The 24236-nt window shown below is 39.2% G+C and overlaps 1 protein-coding gene and 1 pseudogene across 4 annotated transcripts in view; one reads left to right on the top strand and one right to left on the bottom strand.

Annotated features, from left to right (window-relative positions):
- Nucleotides 1-1048: 1048 nt before the first annotated feature.
- LOC138377274 (prenylated Rab acceptor protein 1 pseudogene) lies at nt 1049-1702 on the bottom strand (annotated as a pseudogene).
- A 12891-nt stretch (nt 1703-14593) lies between these two features.
- Nucleotides 14594-24236, top strand: part of CROT (carnitine O-octanoyltransferase) — a 43333-nt gene continuing 33690 nt past the window's right edge. The window contains exons 1-4 of one of the 4 annotated variants that reach the window (XM_069462693.1): nt 14594-14613; nt 15211-15300; nt 17995-18130; nt 22380-22504. In XM_069462693.1, the coding sequence (XP_069318794.1) occupies nt 18016-18130; nt 22380-22504 (240 nt within the window). In that variant the 5' untranslated portion in view covers nt 14594-14613; nt 15211-15300; nt 17995-18015. Of the gene's footprint in view, nt 14797-14981; nt 15026-15210; nt 15301-17994; nt 18131-22379; nt 22505-24236 lie in introns of those variants that run through there. The other 3 variants (XM_069462691.1, XM_069462690.1, XM_069462692.1) reach the window with 3 other exon arrangements.

Raw genomic sequence — 24236 nt, 5'->3', positions numbered from 1 at the left:
CCATGTGGAAATCGTTCTTAATTATTTTCTTTGTTGAAACATCTGCTTTTATTTAAAATACTCTGACAAATATATTCGCTTCTTATTTTCCAAAGAAAAGATTTACCCGTATATTCATTTACTCTCCCCAAATTAAGTCAGTGTGATAGTAAGATTTCTAGTGCTGTTTCTTGTCCTGTCCTCTTTTTCATATAACTCAATACATTTTTAAAACAAATATCACTTATTTATAATAGTTTAACTTTAAAATGCTTTATTATTGAAAATATAGAGAATACAGAAATAGAGAAAGAAAAAAATCACATATTGTTTTATCACTCAGTAACAATCATTGTTAATGTTCTGTACTAACTTTTTCCAGGTCTTTTTTCATAACGTGCTGTAGAAGTTGGCAGATGTGGAAACTCATACGTTTTTCTTCCATCGGCATTTAGGTAAGTGCTGCTGGCATTTCCATGCACTCATTTTCAATTTTTTCATCTGCTTCCTTCTTATTACTATCTCTTTTAAAATTGCATTCCTTTCCTCTCATTTTTTCTTACTGTTTTTTCTGTCTGCCTGTAAGTGACATCAACAGGCTTGAAGCATTATTTAGTCCCAATGTTATTTGAGGACCAATGTGTTGATCATCATGCTATCAGAAATCACTAATGTTTAATATATTTGCAAAATCAGGCTCAATAATTAGGTGAAGGTAGAAATAGACTACTTCAAGTAACCAACTATCTACTCCTAGTTGTTTTTTATTAATGTCATCTACAGAGATTAATGATACAAATCTCCTCTCTAGCCTTTCTCATTCAAATTTGGGACATTTGTTGAAGCTACCCTTCTTACCATAGAATGAATTTTTTCTCTCTCGTAATTCACCAAGCTGCCAATAGTAATAGTAATCCCTTTCAATTCTGTTCTATCACTAGACCATGATGGCAGCTCAGGTTAATATCTATGTGAACATTTTTCCCTGTTCTATTAATATTAGAATAAAATATTTCAAGGCTCTGTTGTAAACTGATTAACTTTATTTTTTTATTTTTATTTTTTTTGAATGACAACTGTGTTTATTTTCAAAGGTGGAATCCCTCCCTGAGCTTGTGATGGGACAGGCACCTTGGGCCCGAGCAGCGGAGCCATGCAGGGCAGGGGATGGGGCAGCTGGCCCAGGGGGCCGACAGGTCCTTGGGGACGACTCACACGGGCTCCTTCTGCAGCTCCTCCCCGTCCACGGGCTCCATCTGGTGGAAGGCAGAGTGGGAGCCGATGACCACCAGGGTGGCTCCCAACACCCAGAAGACAGCCGAGCCGGCACCAGCCAGCCAGAAGAAGGGGAAGGAGATGCCTCCGGCCAGAGCGTACTGATGGGCCGGGCTCACCTCTTGGCCAAAAAGCACAGGCCTGGACTGCAACGTGCGAAGATAGAGAATGTAACAGGCGCCAAAGAAGACGGCCAGAGCCACCAGCAACATGGGGGACGTCACCCGAGGTTGCGGGGCCGCGAGAAGCACCGCTGGTCCACGAAGGTGCCCCAGGGCCGGATGGTCGCGCGGCGCCGCTCCAGCCACTCACGGCCTGGCCGGATGCAATCAGCTTCGGCAGCAGGGTGGTGGCACTCAGCCCTTCAGCCTCGGCGTCCTTCTGCTGGTCTTTCTGGGCCGCCATGTCTGCCTTGTGAGGGGTAGAACTGCGGTGACGAGCCTCCGGCCCTGCGGGACCCCGGCCTCACCCCTAAACTGATTAACTTTAAATTAAATGTTCTTGTTAATCATTTAAGGAGAATCAGTAAGTTATGACTGCCCTTTGGAACATACATATTCCCTTGGGTTCAATACTCTTGTTTCCATAGACATAGGATTTCTATACTCTCAGAAGCATGTTTGGGGAAATGGTCTTACTTCCTTTATTTTTAAGCTTCCTTTTGGAATGAAAATTTGTTCCAACATAGATTCTAAATATTTAGCAAAAATTTTCATGGGCGACTGGTTTTAGAAGAATCCTTTGATATTTTAGAAATCTCTATTAATTAAATAGTAACTCTGGTCTCAGGGATATTCAAAATTGGTATTTTACATATTTTATAATATTCAAAATCTATAAAAATTACTTTATCTTTTTTTCTTGAAGAGATACAGGCTACTTCTTTCCTATTTTTTGAATATTCTTTCATTTTATTATCCTAAAATTTTTCTCTTGTCCACAAAAGGGGAACTTCATATTGAAATTGCATCCCCCTATAAATCAAATTGCTTATAAATACAGTTTTGAAATTCATCCAATTTAAATTTTCAATATTTTTATCCTATATTTTTAAAACTCAAAAATAAGAATGCTGTAAGAAAAAAAAGATTATACTTAATCATAATTTTTTTAATTTTAAAAGATTGAGATATAATTCACATATCATAGCATTTACCCTTTTAGTAACACAATTCAGTAGTTTTAAAAATATATTCACAAGGTTGTACAAAAATCACTGCTATCTAATTCCAGAATATTTTCATTACTCCAAAAAGAAACCACATATCCATTAGCAGTCATTCACCATTCCACTCTGCCCCCAGCTTTCTGTTCCTATGGATTTGTCTATTTTAGACATTTCATAGAAATGGAATCTTACAATATGTCACCTTCTGTGTTTGGCTGCTTTCACTTAGTGTAGTGGTTTCAGGGTTCGTCCATGTTGTAGCATAGATCAATTCTTTGTTCCCTTTTACGGCGTGAATAAGATTTCATGGTATGGGTATACCAAAAATTGTTTATCCATTCATCTCTTGGTGGACATCGGGTTGTTTCTACCTGTTGCCTATTGTGCGTGGTGCTGGAATGGACATTTGTGTGCAAGTACCTGTTTAACTCCTTGGGGATATAGACCTAGAAGTGGCCCATGTGAAAATGCTATGTTTAACATTTTGAAGAATTGCCAAACTATTTTCCACAGAAGCTGCACCATTTTACTTCCCGTCTGCAATATACAAGGATTCCAATTTCTTCAGATATATAACTTGACCATTCTCTCCCACATTTATTTTGCTTTTCTTTCTTTCTTAAATCGCCATCCTCATGAGTATGAAAGGGTATCTTATTGTGGGTTTTTTTTTTTTTTTTTTGAGACAGAGTCTCACTCTGTTGCCCAGGCTAGAGTGAGTGCCGTGGCGTCAGCCTAGCTCACAGCAACCTCAAACTCCTGAGCTCAAGGGATCCTCCTGTCTCAGCCTCCCGAGTAGCTGGGACTACAGGCATGCGCCACCATGCCCGGCTAATTTTTTCTATATATATATTTTTTTAGCTGTCCATATAATTTCTTTCTATTTTTAGTAGAGATGGGGTCTCGCTCTTGCTCAGGCTGGTCTTGAACTCCTGAGCTCCAACGATCCGTCCACCTCGGCCTCCCAGAGTGCTAGGATTACAGGCGTGAGCCACCGCGCCCGGCCTTATTGTGGTTTTGATCTGCATTTCTATAATGACAAATGATACTGAGCATCCTTCATCTGCTTCTTGGCCACTTATATATCTTATTTAGGAAAATGTCTTTTCAAATCCTTTGTCCATATTTTAATCGGTCTGTTTGTATTTTTGTTGTTGATTTGTAAGAGTTTTTTTTAATATATTCTGGATACTAGACCCTTATTTTATATATGATTTGAAAACATTTTTCCTCCGTTCTGTAAGTGGTATTTTTACTTTCTTGATAATGTTCTTTGATGCACAAAGGTTTTTAATTTTGATGAGATCCAATTTATCTACTTTTTCTTTTGTTGCTTGTACTTTTGTTGTCATATAACTAATCCATTGATAAATCTAAAAACTTTAAAAAATAAACCTCAATAAAAATCTTCTTTCTTCTTCCTCACCAATACCAGCAACTGTTCCAGTAGTACTTTAATGAAACCGTGACTCTTTGAAAAACATGTATGGATGAAATTGTGCCACCACCCCCAATTTATATGTTGAAGCCCTGACCCCCAGTACCTCAGAATGTGACAGTGTTTGGAGATAGGGCCTTTAAAGAGGCAATTAAGTTAAAATGAGGCCTTTAGGGCTAATCCAATCTGACTAGTATCCTTAGAGAAAGAGGAGGCTAGGATATATAGGGAGAAACCAGCGATGCACATGCACAGAGAAAAGGCCATGTGAAGACAGTGAGAAGGCCACCATCTGCAAGCCAAAGAGAGAGGCCTGATAAGAGACCAAACCTGCCAACACTTTGGTCTTATACATCTTATCTCAAGAACCATGAGAAATAAATTTCTGTTGTGTAAGCTACTCTGTTATATTTTTTTATGACAGTCCTAGAAAATTAATACATACATAGTGGGATGTATATCCCAATTCACTTGAAGATAATTATAATATTGGTAATGTCAAGGTGCACGTTTATTCTTTTCAGTGCTAATGACGTTTTGTGTCAATTTGCTCCTTTTTTGACAAAAGATTTGGAAAGTGACCAAAATTTCCCTTCCATTTCAAAATTTTCCCTCTAGACTTTGGATACTTTTTAACTTTGACGGCTTCTGACCTGGATGTGAACTGTGTGAGTTGGAACTCAATTGAAGTAAGTAATCATTGATTGTTTAAAATATTTTGAGAAGGCCGGGCGAGGTGGCTCACGCCTGTAATCCTAGCACTCTGGGAGGCCGAGGCGGGTGGATTGCTCAAGGTCAGGAGTTCGAGACCAGCCTGAGCGAGACCCCGTCTCTACTAAAAATAGAAAGACATTATATGGACAACTAAAAATCTATATAGAAAAAATTAGCCGGGCATAGTGGTGCATGCCTGTAGTCCCAGCTACTCGGGAGGCTGAGGCAGTAGGATCGCTTAAGCCGAGGAGTCTGAGGTTGCTGTGAGCTAAGCTGACGCCACGGCACTCACTCTAGCCTGGGCAACAAAGTGAGACTCTGTCTCAAAAAAAAAAAAAAAAAAAAAAAATATTTTGAGATAAGTAAATAAAATAAATTTGACAAATCAGCTGCAGCTAATCTGTAGTTCCATATAAGTCTTCAGATTGCCTACTCCTTTAGTCCATTTAGTGTTGCTCTAAAGGGATATCTGAGGCTGGGTAATTTGTAAAGAAAAGAGGTTTATTTGGCTCATGGTTCTGTTGGCTGTACAAGAAGCATGGCACCAGCATTTGCATTTGGTGAGTGCCTCAGGCTGATTCCCCTCGTGGCAGAAAAGGAAAAGGAGCCAGTGTGTGCAGAGATCACATGGCAAGAGGGGAAGAAAGAGAGAGAGTGAGAGAGGAGGTGCCTGGCTCCTTTTAACAACCAGCTCTTGCAGAAACTAATAGAGCGAAAACTTACTCATTACCATGAGGGTGGCACCAAGCCATTCATGAAGGATCTGTTTCAATCACCCAAATACCTCCCATTAGGCCCCACCTCCAACACTGTGGATCAGACTTCTTCGTGAGATCTGGGGGAAAAACATCCAAACTACTGCACCTACACAGACCCATTTGAGTTTGTGGCCACTTTTGGAGAAGGTGGATAGGTATTCCGGTGTGGGCAAAATAGCCAAGGAAAAACATCTACCTCAAAATATCTAAACTGTTCAGGTGGTAACTACATTTAAAGCATAAGTGTAATTTGTCTTAAATATAATCTTTTCCAGCAGGTTTTTTTTTTTTTAACGCAAATGCCTTCTGAGAGGCATATATTATTGACTTATTGATCTCGTCACTATTTCAGTGTCCTTGAGTTTAACAGATAGTTATACTACTGGGACACAGGATACTTAGCAGCATTAGATTCCAGGGATGGTAACAGAAGCGAGTTCCAGAGATTAAAAGGGGAGTTGGGGGCAGGTAAGGGGGTAAAAGCAAAGTTATTACAATTGTGCTGACATATTTGTATAGTATTTTATGTTTTACAAAGCATTTTTTGAGTCTTGGCTTCAACTAGGCTGTAAGTAATAATCCCCATCCTCTGCTACTCTAAACAAAGAAATATAAAAATGCTTAAATGTCTGCAATAAACCCAAAGTTCCAAAACTTCACTTACTTGAGAGTTTGACAATCCAAGCTATCTTTGGTTTGATTTTCGTAAAAAACAGTATTATACAGCTCATTCTAATAATGACAGGCTAGGTTATTCAGATCAATGCTCCTAATGAAAATTAAAAATATTGGATGAAATACAGAAAAATTTTCCTGAAAATAGTTAAGTGCCTAGCCACACAATTTGAGCTTTGGTTTTGAAGAATCACATAGCAAAAGAAACAGAAAGCGAAACTTGATCCTGCCCAAGTGCAAAGTCTTAGGATATCCTCTTCACATCAAACTGGGACCTCAAAAAACTATACCACAACAACAATAACAACAACAAAATAATTACTGCAGATTTTTAAAGAGATCACTTCAGGGAGCGACATCAAAATGGCAAAGCAGCCAGCTCCAAGCTCTCATCTGCCAACAGAAACTTAAAAAAACAAGCAGAAACTATTAGAAGCAACATTGTCAGAATTCTGGAAAACCATCCAAAGTTTACAGCACCCAAGCAAATGCTGAATGAAGAAAAACACAACCTAAAAACAATAGGAAAACAATGGTATTTTTACTTGCCTTTGCTCCACCTCTTTCTAGAGTGGTGGCAATCTTGAAGACAGCCGCCCTTATTCCCAATGTGGAATGTCGGCACCTGATTCTAAGGGAGCAGAGCAGCCTCATTTACCATTTATTGCTTAGTTCTGTTTTGACCTGTCTGGGGCTACCTGAAGAACTGAGGCAAGGTGTTTGTCTCTCTTTCACCTAATATGGAACTTACTCAGGCTAGAAAAACAGCAGGCATGGCTCAACATCAACGGTTGGTAGACAAGCAATCGACGGCTGCCTGGGGCAAAAGATTATGGTTGAGGCACACAGTAGGCAGTAGAAGAATGGCTAAGTGTTGGAGGACTGCCTCAGCACAGAGCCCATCTGTAAAGAGTGAGATTAGACTTGGCCAACGGTTTCTTAGATATGACACTAAAAGCATAGGCAGTAACAGAAACATGGATGGAACTGCAGGATGTTATGTTAAGTGAAATAAGCCAGGCAGAGAAAAACAAATATTGCATGGTTTCACTCATATATGGGAGTTAAAAAAAAATTGGTCTCATGATGGTAGTGAGTAGAACGGTGGTTACCAGAGGCTGGGAAGAGTAGGGGGACAGGGAATGAAGAGAGGTTGGTTAATGGGTACAAATACATAGGTAGAAGGAATAAGTTTTAGTGTTCAATAGCACAATAGGGCAACTATAGTAACAAGAATTTATAGCACAGTTGACCTTTGAACAACATGAGTTTAAACTGCACAGGTCCATTTACAAGTGGATCTTTATCAGTAAGAGTTACAGCAAGTGCTCCTGTCTCTCCTGCCTCCCCTTCTACTTCCTCCACCTCTGCCACCTGAGACAACAAGACCAACTCTTCTTCCTCCTCTTCCTCAGCCTACTCAGCATGAAGAAAATGAGGATGAACACCTTTATGATGATCCACTTCCACTTAGTGAATAGTAAATATATTTTCTCTTCCTTATGATTTTCTTAATAATATTCTCTTTTATCTAGCTTACTTTATTGTAAGAATATAGTATATAATAGATATGTACAAAATATGTGTTAATCAATTGTTTATGTTATTGATAAGACTCCTGGTCACCTAGTAGGCTATTAGTAGTTAAATTTTGAGGGAGTCAAAAGTTATACTTCTACTTTTGACCATTAATCCCCGCACTGGTCAAGAGTCTCCTGTGTATTTCAAAATAGCTAGAAGAGGCTGGGTGTGGTGGCTCACGCCTGTAATCCTAGCACTCTGGGAGGCCAAGGCGGGAGGATTGCTTGAGCTCAGGAGATTAAGACCAGCATGAGCAAGAGTGAGGCCTTGTCTCTGCTAAAAATAGAAATAAAATGTGGTGTATGTATATCATGGAGTACTACCCAGCCATAAAAAAAAAAATGGTGATCTAGTATCTTTTGTAACAACCTGGATGGAACTGGAGACCATTCTTCTAAGTGAAGTATCACAAGAATGGAAAAACAAACACCACATGTACTCAATACTAAACTGGAACTAATCAATCAACACTTACGTGCACATATGGAAGTAAAGCTGTATGGAAATCAAGCAGATGGTAGAGGGAGGAGCGGATGGGTAAATTCACAGCTAACAGGTACAATGCACACTATCTGGGTGAAGGGCACACTTATAACTCTGACTCAAACTGTACAAAAGCAAATTTTGTAAACAAAATGTGTGTTCCCCATAGTATTCTGAAAAAAAAAAAAAATATATAACCAGGAGTGGTGACTCACACCTATAGTCCCAGCTACTCGGGACGCTGAGGCAGGAGGATCACTTGAGCCCAGGAGTTTGAAGTTGCAATGAGCTATGATGCTGCTGCTGCATTCTACCCAGGGTGACAAAGAGAGACTCTGTCTCAATAATAAAAAAAAAAAAAGCTAGAAGAGATTTAGAATGTTCCCAACACAAAGAAATACTAAATGTTTGCAGTGATGGCTATTCCAATTACCCTGGTTTGATCATTGTACATTGTACGCATGTATCAAAATATCACATGTATGTCATAAATATGTACAACTATTATGGATCAATAAAAAAAAACCCCACACACAAACACATAAAAACACCTAAACAAAACTGACATAAGTTGTAATTGTATAAGACTTATTGGGAGTTGGAGAAGCAATGATGATCTTATGCGGTCCGGTCTTGTCTGGGTTTCCCCCTTAAATTCAGATTCTTTAAATTCACATGTGCTCTATTTCCTCTGAGGTTCTTTAAACTCCATGGCCTCTACCCACCTCTCCCTCTTCTGAACTTGTCTAAAACTTAACTGACTATTTACTTCTAAACATATGAATTTATTTTTGCCAAATCTTAATGTTTCAGGATAAAGAATTAACTCAAATGGATAACAGATTTAAATGTAAAATATAAAATTATAAGACTTTTAGAAAAAAAAAGAAGAAAATCTTTAGGATCTAGAACTTAATGAACAGTTCTTAGACTGGACACAAAAATATGATTCAAAAAAGAAAATGTGATAAATTGGACTTGATCAAAATTTAAAAATTTGGTTCTGCAAAAGACCCTATTATAAATATGAAAAGCTGGGCACCATGACACCAGTCCCAACTACTTGGGAGGCTGAAGTGGGAAGACTGCTTGAGCCCACGAGTTTGAGTCCAGCCTGGGCAACACAGTGAGACCCCATCTCTAAAAAAATAAATAAAAATTTTTAAAAAGATGAAAAGACAAGCACAGACTGGGTAAAATATTTGGAAATCATATATCTGACAACGAGTAATATGTAGAATATATAAAGAAGTCTCAAAATTCAAGAGTAAAACACCAAACAATCCCATTAGAAAATGAACAAAGTACACGAAGGGACATTTTCCTGAAGAGGATATATAGATGGCAAATAAACACATGAGAAGATGTTCAATATCTCCAATTATAAAGGAAAGAGAATAAGCTATCACTACATATCTATTATAATAGCCAAAATTTTAAAGATTGATAATACCAAATGTTGGTGAGGATGTAAAGGAACTCGATTTCTCATACATTGCTTGTGAGACTATAACATGATAAAACCACTCTGAAAAGTAGTTTGGTAATTTCTTGCAAAATTAAATATAAACTTACATACAACCCAGCAATCATACTCTTGGGCATTTATCCCAGAGAAATGAAAACTTACATTCAACAAAAACCTGTACATGAATGTTTATAGCAGCTTTATCTGTAGTATCCCTAAACATAAACAACCAAAATTTTTCTCAATAGGCGAATAGTTAAACACACTATGGTATATCTGAACCACGAAAATACTACTCTGCAATAAAAAGGAAAGAACTTTTGATATACATGAACACTTCGATGGATATCAAGAACATCTTGCTGAGTGTAGTAAACCAACCTCAAAAGGTCCCTTATATCATATTTTCGAAATGACAAAGTTATAGAGATGGAAAACAGATTTGTGGTTTCCAGGAATTAGGAATGGTGGAGGAGAGAGGGAGAATAGGTGACTATAAAAGGGCATTCTTTGTGGTGATGGAAGAGTTCTGTACCTTGACTGTAGTTGTGGTTATCCAAATGTATACATGTGATGAAATGACATAGAACTGTGTATACACATTGTTTCAATGCTAATTTACTGGTGTTGATATGAACTTTAGTTATGTTTAAAATGTAACCATTCAAGGAAACTAGGTAAAGGGTACAGGGGACCTTTCTGTACTACTTTTGCAACTTCATGTGAATCTGTGATTATTTCAAACTAAAAAGTTTTAAAAAACATCACACCATAAATATAAAAGTTTTTTTTTTTTTTTTTTTTTTTTTTGTTGAGACAGAGTCTCACTTTGTTGCCCAGGCTAGAGTGAGTGCCGTGGCGTCAGCTTAGCTCACAGCAACCTCAGACTCCTCGGCTTAAGCGATCCTACTGCCTCAGCCTCCCGAGTAGCTGGGACTACAGGCATGCGCCACTATGCCCGGCTAATTTTTTCTATATAGATTTTTAGTTGTCCATATAATGTCTTTCTATTTTTAGTAGAGACGGGGTCTCGCTCAGGCTGGTCTCGAACTCCTGACCTTGAGCAATCCACCCGCCTCGGCCTCCCAGAGTGCTAGGATTACAGGCGTGAGCCACCGCGCCCGGCCAATATAAAAGTTTTATCAATTTTAAATTTGTATAAACCTATAACTTAACCTCTAAAACAATAATATATAGAATTAAAACTCTAGGTCCAGAGGGTTTCTCTGGTGAATTCTAGCAAACATTAAAGGAACAAATAATACCTATTTTACAAGAATAGACAAAGAAGTAACACTATCTATCTCATTTTGTGAGGCTTGTATAACCTTGAGACCAAAAACTCACAGGGACATTACTGGAAATTAAATATTTAGGTCAACGTACTCATGAACATAAGTGGAAAAATCCTAAACAGTATATTAGCAAACCAAGTCTAGCAATATATAAAACAGATATTTTGCATTTATTTGGGTTACATCATGACCCAAATTCAAGCATTATAAATTGATAACTGGTCTTTTTTCATTTAGTCTGCCCCTTCACTTCCACTCCTTTCTTCTTTTGCCTTAAGGATTTCAGAAATGTGTTTACATCTTCCACCACTAGGGTACTTTCTACATTTCTATTCACTTGATTAGTGTATGTTGTCTTTTGTGTGTTCAGCACATACAAACCTTAGAAATCAGAAGGCATTCACAGAAAACCTGATTAAAAAAATAGTCAAAAACAGAACAAAAACAGACAGGGCTAAATATGTATCATGATGAAGACAGAGGTGTGGATTCAATAAACAAACTGGATCAGAGTAATGGGACTTTTTTTTTTTTTTTTTTTTTTTTGTCTTTGGAACCACAAAGCTGCAAAGGACTCAAGGCAGCCCCTTGTCAGAAAACTGTGGCCTAGACTGCATAAGGTAGTCCTGAGTAAATCATTATGGACTTCACAAGAATCATGTGAAAGACAAAGAGTTAATCACTTCTCACAGTTGGCAAGAAGGGAATTGAGATGGAGAAAGAGAGTGAATAAATACGAATGTTGCGGGCCCAATTACAGAATGGGGGATGAACACATAAACATACATATAGACACACAGAAAAAACACACGGACACACATAGACAGTAAAGACTGCAGTACGGAAAGCAGCAGTCGCTTTATTTTTATACTCCTTTTGTCCAGCAGCTACTTCCTGGTACACGACTATCTTTAGAGTCCTGAGGCGACATGTTCCATTTCTTATGGAAATTGCTCAAGGGAAAGCAAACGTTTGCATCTTAACCTTTGGACCTCATTACCTGTGTGCAGGACAATGAGACACATGTTGGCTATTTGCCATAGGAAACAGTTTGTCTATTTCAACAGGCCATTGACCTTTAGCTCCAAGAAGCATTCAGCAGTCAATGGGCCGAGTCCGGACCCATTGACTTCTGGCCTCAAGGAGCCTTCTGGACCCATTGACCTTTGGACCCAAGAAGCACATCCAGCTTCGCTGACTCTGAGCTCAAGCCAATTCTTGCTCAGGGACGATCCCTACATCTCCCCCTCTTAAGTTTAAGATCGAATATGCTCAAAGACCGTCATGATATTTTGATTACGTTGGTTGATTTTTATTTTTCAGTAGCGCCAGCATCTGTAGACTGAAAACAGGCAAAGAATAAAGACAATTAAAATTCTGGCATTAGTTCCTATGTTATTAAGGAAAGATTTAAAAGTTGTTAAACGATTAGCTTGTGACAGTCCATTTGCCAAACCTTGAAAGAAATCTTGTTCATTAAATTCTGGCAAATTTTCTTGGAATGTACTGGTTATTTCTTGTTCTAGGCTTTGTAAATCAGCCGTCAGGTTACGCCCTCCAGCTAGCAGTTGGCGTAGAACTCGCCAATGTTTGCTACTGTTAAAAGGAATGGGCGTAACACAAAACCTGGAAGAATTCCAATCGCAACGCAAAAATGACTGAGTGGTTAGGACTTGAATTTGATCTCCTAGCCATTGGACAGTACTTTTGTTAGAACCGGTTCCCCTTGGCCCCAGGAACAGAGAGGCAGAGTCACCGAGGCTGCAAAAGGCAAAGGAGTTTATTGGCTAGCTCGAGCTGGGGTCTAAGTCCCAGAGCGCCAACGCAGTGGCCTCTCCACGAACCAGGACCCCGCCCTGGGGTAAAGGTTAAGCTTTTATACATTTCTGTATGCTAGTTTTCACACGACAGGTTAGTCTGCACACGACACACTAGTCTGCACACGACACACTAGTCTGCACATGACATACTGGTCTGCACTCCATCCTCCTTTAGTTTATTTGTTCTTTTAGAAGTGGCTGATTGCGTTGGCTCCTGATTGGTTGACTCTAAGCTTTGGGCTTTTCGCGCTGGCGCCAGTTGTACTTAACCTCATTTAGGGGAAGAGGAGGGTCTCTGACGGGGGAGGGGGGCTGTTGTTGCATATCTTCTAGGTTTTGGTTACAAGCGATACTGGGAACACATGCCCTGCACAAGCCGTTCATGCGCTGATCATGTCTTGTCCTTCTTATCTACTTAGTTGTTTGGAGGGCCCCTGGACTCTCCAGCCCTTTATCAGGAAGTAACTTGTGGTTACCTCCCCGGGGCCTTGTTTTCCTTTACTTTAGTGAAGCCTGCTGTGGCTCCACTTACACTAAGCACCAAGCCAGCAAGCCATATATACAGAAGCAGAACTAGGCTGTTAGCTTCTCACATCCAGGAAGCCTAGCCTATCATGGAGTTATCCTTGCTCTTATACCTGTTTTTCATTCTGATTAACTATATTTATCAAACAACTAAAAGCAAGCACAGTCACAGAAGCGAATAGCATCAGTTAGAATCAAAGAGAGCACACATTTTTCTACTATCAATTCCTGTTCTTCATATGTTTTATTTCAGAAGATAAATGTAAAATGAATAAATCTGTGAAACTAAGTTAACCATATTATGATCTTCCTCTAGAACTTGCCTAGCTCCAGTCTGGTTAAAAATTACATTTCTTTCTTTCTTTTTTTTTTTTTTGAGACTTAAATATACAGTTTAGTGAATTACAAAAAGGCAAATACCTGTGTCATTATCATCCTGGTCAAGAAATAAAATTTTGCCAGCACCCCAGAAGCTTCCCATATGTTCCGTCCACATTACAAACCTCTCCCTTTCCCCTAAATTAATCACTAGCCTTATGGTAATCATCACTTCCTTGTGCCCGTGCCGCATTGTTTTAAGTCTTACGGATTTATAAAAAAATTACATTTCTTAGTGAGATAGTAAAAGACATCAGATCAGCCCCAAGCTTTTAGTGTAAGCATCCCTGGGGGCTTCAGGGCTTTGGGTAGCAGGGAGACCTGTAGAAGATCCAGGAGACCTGGGATGACGGGGAGTGCTGCAGCATATCTGAGTTGGGCAAATTTCAGCCTCAGGGGATGAAGGGAAAGAGGCCAAGGAGGGATCTGTGTGGTCACTGTTCTCTTGCCAGGACAATAAGATTCCTTCATAAAGCATTGGTATTTAAGTTCTTGCTTGGGGGCTGCAAAAAGCTTAATATCGGGAAGGGGGTTGGAGCTGGTGGTAAGCCGGAGCTGGTGGTAAGCCAGAGCTGGAGCGAGAACAGCAAGGGAAACAGGGCACCTAGTCATGCAGAAGTTGGGTGAAAACAGGGCTGAGCCATCTGTTCCTGCATCCATCCCTTCGTGGGCGGAGCCTCCTTCATGTCCCGGGTCTGGGCGCCTAGCTCCCCCAGCACCAGGCAGGAAGCTGCGGCCCCGCAGAGTTCGGACCGCTCTTGGGGAACAGAGCAAGCCTTTCCCAGGCCCACAGCCCGAAATGGAGACCCCAGCCCAGGACGTCCTGGAGAGGCGGGGCCGCATCCCGCCGTAGCGCAGGCCGGGCCTGTACTGGTGTGTGCCAATGCCGGCCTCAAGCACGGGGCGGGACTCTCGCGGCCTCCCGTCCAATCCGGTTCCCCGACGAGCGCGGGGCGGGCCCCTTGCGGCTTGGCGTCCAATTCCCGCTCCTTTGCGGCCGGGGGCGAGCGGGCAGACGCGGCTGTAGGCTGTAGCGGAGGCGGCGAGGCGCGGGCGGTGAGGACGGACTGGGCCGCTGAAATAGCACTCCCTCCCTCTCTCCCTCCCTGAACCCTCCAGCTCGCGGCGGGGGAAAGTTAAGCTGGGTAGAACAGAGTTAAATCGTGCAGAACCACGGAGGTGTGCGGATTTGGCGGCGGTGTGGGGTCTTTAAGCGTCTCGCCTGCGGGTCTCTGAGAGGTATCCCTGAGGTTGGGCCGCTAGGCTAGTCCGTCGTGGTGCTTGGCTGGATTTCTCTCACTTGGTGGCTGCTTGTGTGTGCAAAGCTGTCCTTGGGTTGGTGGGAGGAGTCTCCCAGCTCTCTTTCCCTTCTGCTTTGATCCCTTGTCAGTCTGCGACGGGTTGCCGGCACCGAAAGGTACTTTGTATCCCGTGGACCTCAGGGAAGGTGCGGTTGTCTGAAACCTAGGTAGTTAATCCTGTAATTTAATCCTGCTCTCTAGCAGATGGACTTTTTTTTGCGTGTGTTTGCAGTGATTCACAAAAGTTTAAGTATGGGGCCTCCCAGCTCCTAGATTGTTTGCTTTGCGCTTTCACCAGTTTTTGTTAATTTTCTTCTCTGAAATGTTTAAGCTTGTCTCTTCCTTCCCACAGTCACCAGCCTAGTTCAGTTCCCTGTGGTCTCAAAACAAAATTGTTACAACAGGCTCCTGACAGTCTTGAGTTCGTCTTCTTGGTGTACTGGTAGGTGACAGTCTATTCCTTCACTTACTGTTCCTGGTTCTTTTCCACTTTCTGTGAGTTCAAATTGTATTGCCCCAGGAATTCCACTCCAATTAAGTCCATTATCATTTTCTTATAGGGTGACAGTCTATTCCTTCACTTACTGTTCCTGGTTCTTTTCCACTTTCTGTGAGTTCAAATTGTATTGCCCCAGGAATTCCACTCCAATTAAGTCCATTATCATTTTCTTAATGTTATTGGAATTATATTGTTTAACTTAATCTTTGTAGTTGAGAATTCAAGACAACTCTTCGAGAAAGAATCTGATAATTCATATTTTAAAGGTGTACCATCGGTTGGTGAATTAAGCACTCTAGTGGGTATGGAATTAGTACTCTTGTTCCCAGTTTTCTAGAATCTATTAAGTGGCAGGGAGTTACACAGAGAATAGCTTATCTTTTCTGTGTGTATTAGTCTTCTATTGCTGCCATAACAAATTACTACAAACTTATCAGTTTAAACAACACAAATTTATTATCTCACAGCCTCTGTTGATCTGAAGTCCGGGTGGGTTTAGCTGAGTACTCTGCTTAGAATTTCACAGTGCTGAAATTAAGATTTCTGTAGGTCTGGGTTGTTTTCTGGAGGTTCTGAGGTAGAATCTACTTCCAGGCTTATTCAGGTTATTGGTAGAGTTCAGTTCCCAAACATGTGTAGGAAGGACTGCATGTCAGCTGGGGCCATTCTCAGTTCTTTAAGGCCACCTGCATCTTCAAAGCCAGCAACAGCACCAGGAATCTTTCTCATGCTTTAAAACTGACTTGTCTTCTGCCACCAACCAGAGAAAGCTAAAGCTCTCTGGTCCTAAGGACTCAAGTTATTAGATTAGATCCACCTGGACAATATCCCTATTTTAAGGTCAGTTCTGTGGTATGTAATCATAACCATAGGAATAATGATCTCATCTTCACAGGTTCTAGGGATTAGGGGTAGAATTTCGGGGGGGGGGCATTCATAGAAATTCTGCCTACCAGAATGTGATTGTTTCAGGCTGTATTATTTTATTTTTATATTGTGCTTTTGCAAGCATTAAAAAAAAACTTCTGACTTTAATTATGTGACTAGCCACTCTAAGATGAGGCAAATCACTTAAGTTACCTAGGGGCACATGGCTAGTATCTGTACTTTGACCCACATCTACATTTCCATTAGGTCCAAAGCCATGTTTATTGATGGTCAAAATTGAGAACAGCCAAAGTCATCAGATAAAAGCAGAAAAACAACGAGATCATTGTTATTCCTCATTTTTGGGCTGTTTATATTAGTATATAGACTAAGCTCTTCTCCCTAACAAAGAAAGCCCAAAATGCAATGGCATGAATAAAAGTTTTTTTTAAAACAGCTAGAGGTAGGAGACCAGGACTAGTAAGGAGATTCTAACAACCTCGATATATGGCTTCCATAAGTGGATCCAGGTGCTATTCCAGTTGGCACTATGTAGCAGACAGTGAAGAAGGAAAGTGCAGGGAGAATACATGTAGTCCTTTTTAGGGACATGACCTAGAAGTGACATATACATCACAAGACCATATGGAGCTCCAAGGACGGATAAGAAAGATACAGCCGTGGTTGTATACCCTGCTAACATTTGGGATCCTATTAAGAAAGCAGGGGGGAAAAGGTATTGGCTGAAAATGGTTTCTGCCATACCCTTATTTTTGATAATATTTAATTTTGTAACCTCTTATTTTTTTCTTTAAAATTTTGTTTTGATGTAATAATTTTGTAACCTATGAGTAGAATATTTTGTTTAGCTTTTCTGTTTTAAAAAGTAATATTTGAAAGGACAGGAATTTCTAATTCAGTATTAATGTTCCTTGATTTCTCAGTTGCTATTTTAATATATATATGTGTATATATATTTTAATATATATAAAGACTTCTTTGAGAAATCTCATTTTTCATTTAGCACTTGTATACCTTGTTCACATTTTGAATTAATTTCTTTGATGAAAATTAATACATGTGTGGAAAATGTTCAGGATTGCTTTGGGATACTTAAAATCATTCTGTTTAGGCCTTGCATCCTCTGTACAATTAGGTTTCAGCAGCTTCTCGTATGATTTATGTACTCTGTAGCTCTATGGTTGCATAACACTTCTATACCTCTTTGTACTTTGCTTTTCAGTTTTTCTCTCTAACCCATAATCCTTTTATACACATCCACTCTCACCTACCCATCAAGACTTCCTCCAGGTTCCCTCACCCTCTATCATGGTGCGTTTGTGTAGGGCAGAGGTTGTAGTCTTAACAGATGTGGGTTTGAGCCCTGGGTTTGACCTTAGGCAAATCACTAAATCTTTCTGAGTTTTGGTCTATTCATAAGTAAAATGGCTGAGAATGGCATTTTCAGAGATAACGTGAAGGTTAGGGTGGTAACATTTTCTGTATCACATACTGCAGCACCTGGCAAATAGTAGGTGTTCAATAAATGGTCCCACTTACCACTCTTTGACTTCTAGCACTTTGAGTCTACGTTCTCTCTCTCTGTTTAAGTTTGTTTTCCGTATCTGACAAGTTTATAAATTCCATAAGAACTAGGACCAAGTCCTGGATATACTGTGGTCCCTAAATATTGGTTTATTGAATTGGACCTAGCCTATATCAGAACATTAATGAGATTGAAGTTGCGAGGGTTGTCTCTCTTTTATTTAGTTTTCCTATTGTGATTGTATCATGGAAAACCAATTGGCTAAATCAACTGAAGAACGAACATTTCAGTACCAGGATACTCTTCCATCACTGCCTGTTCCTTCACTTGAAGAATCATTAAAAAAATACCTTGAATCAGGTATGTTCATAGTCTTTTGGTATGTGTTAATTTTGTTAGCTATTAGAAAGCTGTTACACTGTTAGAAGTTGATGAGGGTCTAATTGCTTCTTTCTCTAGGCTCATAATTAAAGTTGACCCTTAATGCAGAGGTTAGAGGTGCTGACCTCCACATAGTCAAAAATCTGTGTATGACTTTTGACTCCCCCAAAACTGGACTACTAATGGCCTACTATTGACTGGAAGCCTTACTGACAACATAAACAGTTGATTAACACATATTTTGTATGTTACATACTGTATTCTTACAATAAAATAAGCTAGAGAAAAAATGTTATTAAGAAAATCATAAAGAAGAGAATATATTTGCTATTCATTAAGTGCAAGTTGATCATCATAAAAGTCTTCATCGTCTTCACGCTGAGTAGATGGAGGAGACAGAGAGGGATTGGTGTTGCTGTCTCTGGGGTGGAAGAGGTAAGAGGTAGACAGGAACATACTTATATTCTTATATTACTATTTATTGGGTCTTTTAGTTGTAGATGTTATAAATTCCTAAAAAGATGTATATGTAGCTCTCTTATACCCCCTAACCCTCCCTGCCCCCAACATAAATAAATTCTAGCATACCTACATTTTCCCTCTCATTCTCTCAATCTAGTTGTACAAAATCACCATTTGGAATTAAATCGGTAGGCACCTGATTTAATTCAGGATTTCACCTGATTTTAATTATTTACCTGACTTAATTAACCTGACCAGGGTTTATGATTATGCAGTTATTCACAGGTGAACCATGCATTGTACTTTCATTACCTTTTGCTGCATTTTTTCCCCTTATTTTTCATTTGTTTTGTTTTCATAAATAGTTCATTCCCTAAAACTTCAATACACTGAAAACCCCTGAATACATTTAAATATGTAAGAGATTCTCTCAGTTTCTTTTCTTCTTGGAGACATCCTGGAGCTCTGTGCTCCTCCTCTAATCAGCGTTAGCTTTTCTGGAGCTTGCTGCACAGCTATTATCCTGGGGCTTTCACTTAGCGGTTCTGTCCACTGCTGTCTGATGTTGAAGTCTCTGCTTCCTGAAATTGGTGTCTTCCTCTTTCTTGGTTTACTCCCTTATTTTGATACATCTTCAATAGCTACCTGAGAAAGGATGTTTGAGAGAAAAAGAAATGTAAGACCTAAAAATATATTTACTTGATTGTTTAGGTAGGTATAGAATTCTGAGATGGAAATGATTTTTCTAAAGAGTTTTGAAGGCATTGTTTCTTACTCTTGAGAAGTCTGATGCCATTCTGATTTTTGATGCTTTATATGTGACCTATTTTTTACTTTAATCCTTTTTCTTTATTGCTAGCATTCTGAATTTCTCAGTGATGTCCCTTGGTGTGTAGTTTTTTTCATTTATTTCTCTGAGCACTCAGTGGGTTCTTTAATTTTTTTTAAAGTTGTGCTCTTCAGTTCTAGGGAATTTTAAAAATAATGTTTCTGGCCGGGTGCGGTGGCTCACGCCTGTAACCCTAGCACTCTGGGAGGCCGAGGCGGGTGGATCGCTCAAGGTCAGGAGTTGGAGACCAGCCTGAGCAAGAGCGAGACCCCGTCCCTACTAAAAATAGAAAGAAATTATCTGGCCAACTAAAATATATATAGAAAAAATTAGCTGGGCATGGTGGTGCATGCCTGTAGTCCTAGCTACTCGGGAGGCTGAGACAGTAGGATCGCTTAAGCCCAGGAGTCTGAGGTTGCTGTGAGCTAGGCTGATGCCACGGCACTCACTCTAGCCCGGGCAACAAAGTGAGACTCTGTCTCAAAAAAAAAAAAAAAAAAATGTTTCTTTGATAGTTCTCCCTTCTTTGCTCTCTCCTTTTGGGGCTGAGTCCTTTTGGTCTAAGCTTTTAATTAAAACATTTTCTTCCCTTTCATTATTAGTGACTTTCCTTTTGGGCTTTTTACTCTTTGATATCACCAATCTGTTTGTTTGTTCTCTGACTCACATGTGAAAGACTATCCTTAAATCCCTGGCAATCCTTAGTTATTCTTATTTAACACATTGACTGCCACACTAGAAAAAAATTTTTTTTCCTTGGGGCCACAGTGTTTTAGTACAAAAACAGAATAAACACTTTGAAAAAGAAAGGATCCTTTCTAATTTAATGAAAAAATTTTTTTTTATTGTTTTCTGTGAGTTATATGCAACTTGAAAAATAGTTCATGTGGCTCCCAAGGTAGAGTCGTGTGAGTTAACATATACTTCACAAGGCCCCAGACTCAAAACTGGTGTGAGTTAAATACAATTCACTTGGCAGTTAATGTGTTAGTGAGACTCTAAAAAACTGACTAGGAAGTCTGCATGCATGGGTAGGACCTGGGAACTAGTGGGCCTTATTGTTGGGTAATAGGGCAGAGACCTAGTGATTCCATTAGGGCATATCGAAATACCAGTGCCCCTTTCTCTGGAACTGAGCAGGTTCCCCAAATAGGAATCCTCTTATGTCTTGACTAGAGGGGCATAAGTCAGTGTTTTGGGAGCTGACCGGGGATACGGGACTGGAGGACTCCTCATTTAGGGTGTATACTTTTATTGTAATCCCCCTTTTTTTAGTATGGTCTGGAGTCCATGTGTTCTGTCTTGTCTGGTTCAACTTCTCCTATGAGTGAACCACCTGCTTTTTGCTGGCAGTGGGAAGAAATTGCCTGGCTTGATAGAGTAGAGGAAATCTACAAGGGGCAGTGTGGATGAGGTGGTTGCCTAATTGCCGCTTTTGAAGACTTTTAAGCAATTCTCTTGTCTGTAGAGGTACCATGTGTCTTGAATTCTTGAACCTCTCTTGGGTTCTAATGCAGGAATTGGCTTGCTACTTAATCTGCACCTAACCCTCCCCCTATCTCCCAGCACATTCCACTGCCCAGGTTTTATATATTAACTTTCTCTATTCTACAGAGGCAGTCACCATTTTCCTCCGTTTTCTAATTTGTAAAATACTAGCTTAACTTGTTGGCTGCCCTCTTTTCTTTCATTTTCTTTGTCCTTGTGGATTTTTGCCCTTTTTTTTTTAATCACTCAACTGTCATTTTAGTGGGTTTAGAAAGAATGGAGATAAATCTATATGTTTGATTCATTTTGTTTAACTGGAAGCCCTTTGATTTTTTTTTCTTTTTCCCCTGTTTTCTCTCGTGTACTTTCATCTTTCATCTGGGAATTCTAATTTCTTTTTTTTAATCACTGATTATTCACTCTTTTTGAGTATTCACTTGTACTGTCTCTGCATATGGCTATTTAAATTGACTTTTACAGATTGCCAAGATTTTGAGGAGGCACAAATCAAAGGAAGATATTAATGTCTCCTGATTTATTTTATAGTTTAATTTTCAGAAAATTTCTTTTTCATAAACAGGGACTTTGTATCCTCTTTTTTTGGAAGGAAACCATTATTGTCCATGAGGCGCCCTGGACTATTCTGAGTAGTACTTATATTTGCATACATATTGCATTTACATACATAATGTTCAAGGGTCTGATTTGAACATTAATTGAAAGTAGCTTTAATTTCTCTTAATTGTGGCTAAACAGGATTTACTTCTCCACTAGACTAATAGTTAGACAATAGTCCTGCCTCCATAATTTTAACTGTCATCTAGAATGATTTTAAAATAATTTTTTAGGAAATTGTTATCAGATTACATAGTATCCATTGTTTTATTTTTTACAGTGTTTTTCATTGTTGCTTTTCAACCATATTCTTTTTTTTTTTTTTTTTTTTTTGAGACAGAGTCTCACTCTGTTGCCCAGGCTAGAGTGAGTGCCGTGGCGTTAGCCTAGCTCACAGCAACCTCAAACTCCTGAGCTCAAGCGATCCTCCTGTCTCAGCCTCCCGAGTAGCTGGGACTACAGGCATGCACCACCATGCCCGGCTAATTTTTTCTATATATATATTTTTAGCTGTCCATATAATTTCTTTCTATTTTTAGTAGAGATGGGGTCTCGCTCTTGCTCAGGCTGGTCTCGAACTCCTGAGCTCAAACGATCCGCCCACCTCGGCCTCCCAGAGTGCTAGGATTACAGGCGTGAGCCACCGCGCCCGGCCTTCAACCATATTCTTGTTGTGAACTCTATTGTAATTTATTGTACTGCTGTGATGTTTAATATAGTACTACTGTGTTTTACCTATCTGATTCTTAAGGTTTGTGTAAGTAATAATAGTGATAGAAGTGACGTAGTGGTACTTGATGTCCAAATACCTTAATATGTATTTTTTCTTTATAGTAAAGCCATTTGCAAATGAAGAAGAATACAAGAAAACTGATGAAATAGTTCAAAAATTTCAAAATGGAATTGGAGAAAAATTGCACCAGAAATTACTTGAAAGAGCAAAAGGAAAAAGAAATTGGGTATTTGTTATTATACTTATGATTGACAAATTGATGATTAAAGAGTGAGAAGTAAAAATATACTTAGTTTTCATTTTTAAATTATTACTATAAAATTTTTTGTAGTCATTATTGTCTTTATCATCATTCAGAAGAATGAATGAATCACTTAACTCTGGGGAGTTTTGAGTGTTGTGGGTGGGTCCCTGTCTTATCGTATGGGAACTTAAGATGCAGATTTCCTGGGATCATTGATTCTGATTCAGTATGTATGGAATGGGGCTTAGAAATCCTTATTTTAAAATGCTGGCTAGGTTCCTGAACCGTCATAGAAAGTAACAAGCTGAAATGGAAAAACTAATAGCATTGTAATTCTCAGCATTGTAGGTCTGTGAGCATGTAATGGTTTAAGTGCAAAAAATAAAACATTATAAAAAAAAGAAAAATTCTTATTTTAACAACCACTCCATGTGGTTCTGATTGAGGTGATTTGTAGAACATGCTTAAGAGAAAGATTTTGTCCAGATGACTATAGCCTGAGAAAAACCCACTAAAATACACATCACATATGTGGCATAGAAATATTTAAACCGTAGAAAAGGGAGAAAAGGGGCCATTTAAAAAATTGGAGTGGAGAATGGTTATGAATATTTTGTGTTAGATAAATTGATGGAGAAGCTGTTATAACAATTATTGAGGGTCTAAATAATTTTCCACAAGGAATCTTTGAATTCTTTAGCTCAACCACTTCTGTACTTTGCTGTCATGAACCAGAGGATGAATTTTCATAATTAAAAAGCATTGGCTTAGTCTGTGAATAATAATTGTAACTATCTTTTAGTTTTAGAAATAAAAAGGAAGCTGATTTTTTTCCAGATTCCTTTGTTCTTAGTTTTGAGCCTTGAGTGATTTTAAAGTGAGGTAAAGGTACAGACATTGTTCTGCTTGTATCCTTTTTGCTTATGTCTTTTTCTGAATTACTAATTATAATTTACAACATCAATTTCTTCAAAAAAGGAACTGCAGGTAATTTGCTAAGATGAGCTTACTTACACATGAAATTCAGTTGCATATTGTAAAAGAGGGGCACATGGAAAACAGTGTCCGGGAAAAATGTAAATTGGTTTGAAGCCTACTAAAAAGTTTTTCTAATTTAGTATTTCAGTTTTTGTTTCGAAAAGGAAATTGTAAATGCATTAATAACTGCCATTATTAGGTAGGGATTTATAGGCTCCTATCCTACCTCAAGCACTCTGAGAAAACACCTAAGTACTTTGTTGGGTATTTTTGGTTCTGATGTAGGTGATGTGTAGACCATGCTTACAAGTCCTATTTATGACTTTAATATGATGATCTGTCTGAAGGTGCCTTTTAGTGCTTTCCTGTTTCATGCTTTGATAGTGTAGTTAAACCAAGTATCAATAATATCTAAGATCCTACAGTTCCCCACCCCCCAAAAAACAAAGAAATCACAATAGCATTTTTCAATATCTATGATGATTTAAAACAAGAGAACGTGTTTTTTAATTATTTATTTATTTATTTAGAGACAGCATCTTGCTCTGTCACCTAGGCTAGAGTGCAGTGGCATCATCATAGCTTACCTCAAACTCCTGGGCTCAAGTGATCCTCTTGCCTCAGCCTCCCAAGTAGCTGGGACTATAAGAAGTGCACCATGATGCCTGGCTAATTTTTCTATTTTTAGTAAAGATGAGATCCTGCACTTGCTCAGGCTGGTCTTGAACTCCTGAGC

This window comes from Eulemur rufifrons, chromosome 29, assembly GCF_041146395.1.
Source record: "Eulemur rufifrons isolate Redbay chromosome 29, OSU_ERuf_1, whole genome shotgun sequence".
Classification (NCBI taxonomy): Eukaryota; Metazoa; Chordata; class Mammalia; order Primates; family Lemuridae; genus Eulemur; species Eulemur rufifrons.
The sequence above is the reverse complement of the archived record's forward strand: the minus strand, read 5'-3'. Positions and strand labels throughout refer to the sequence as shown.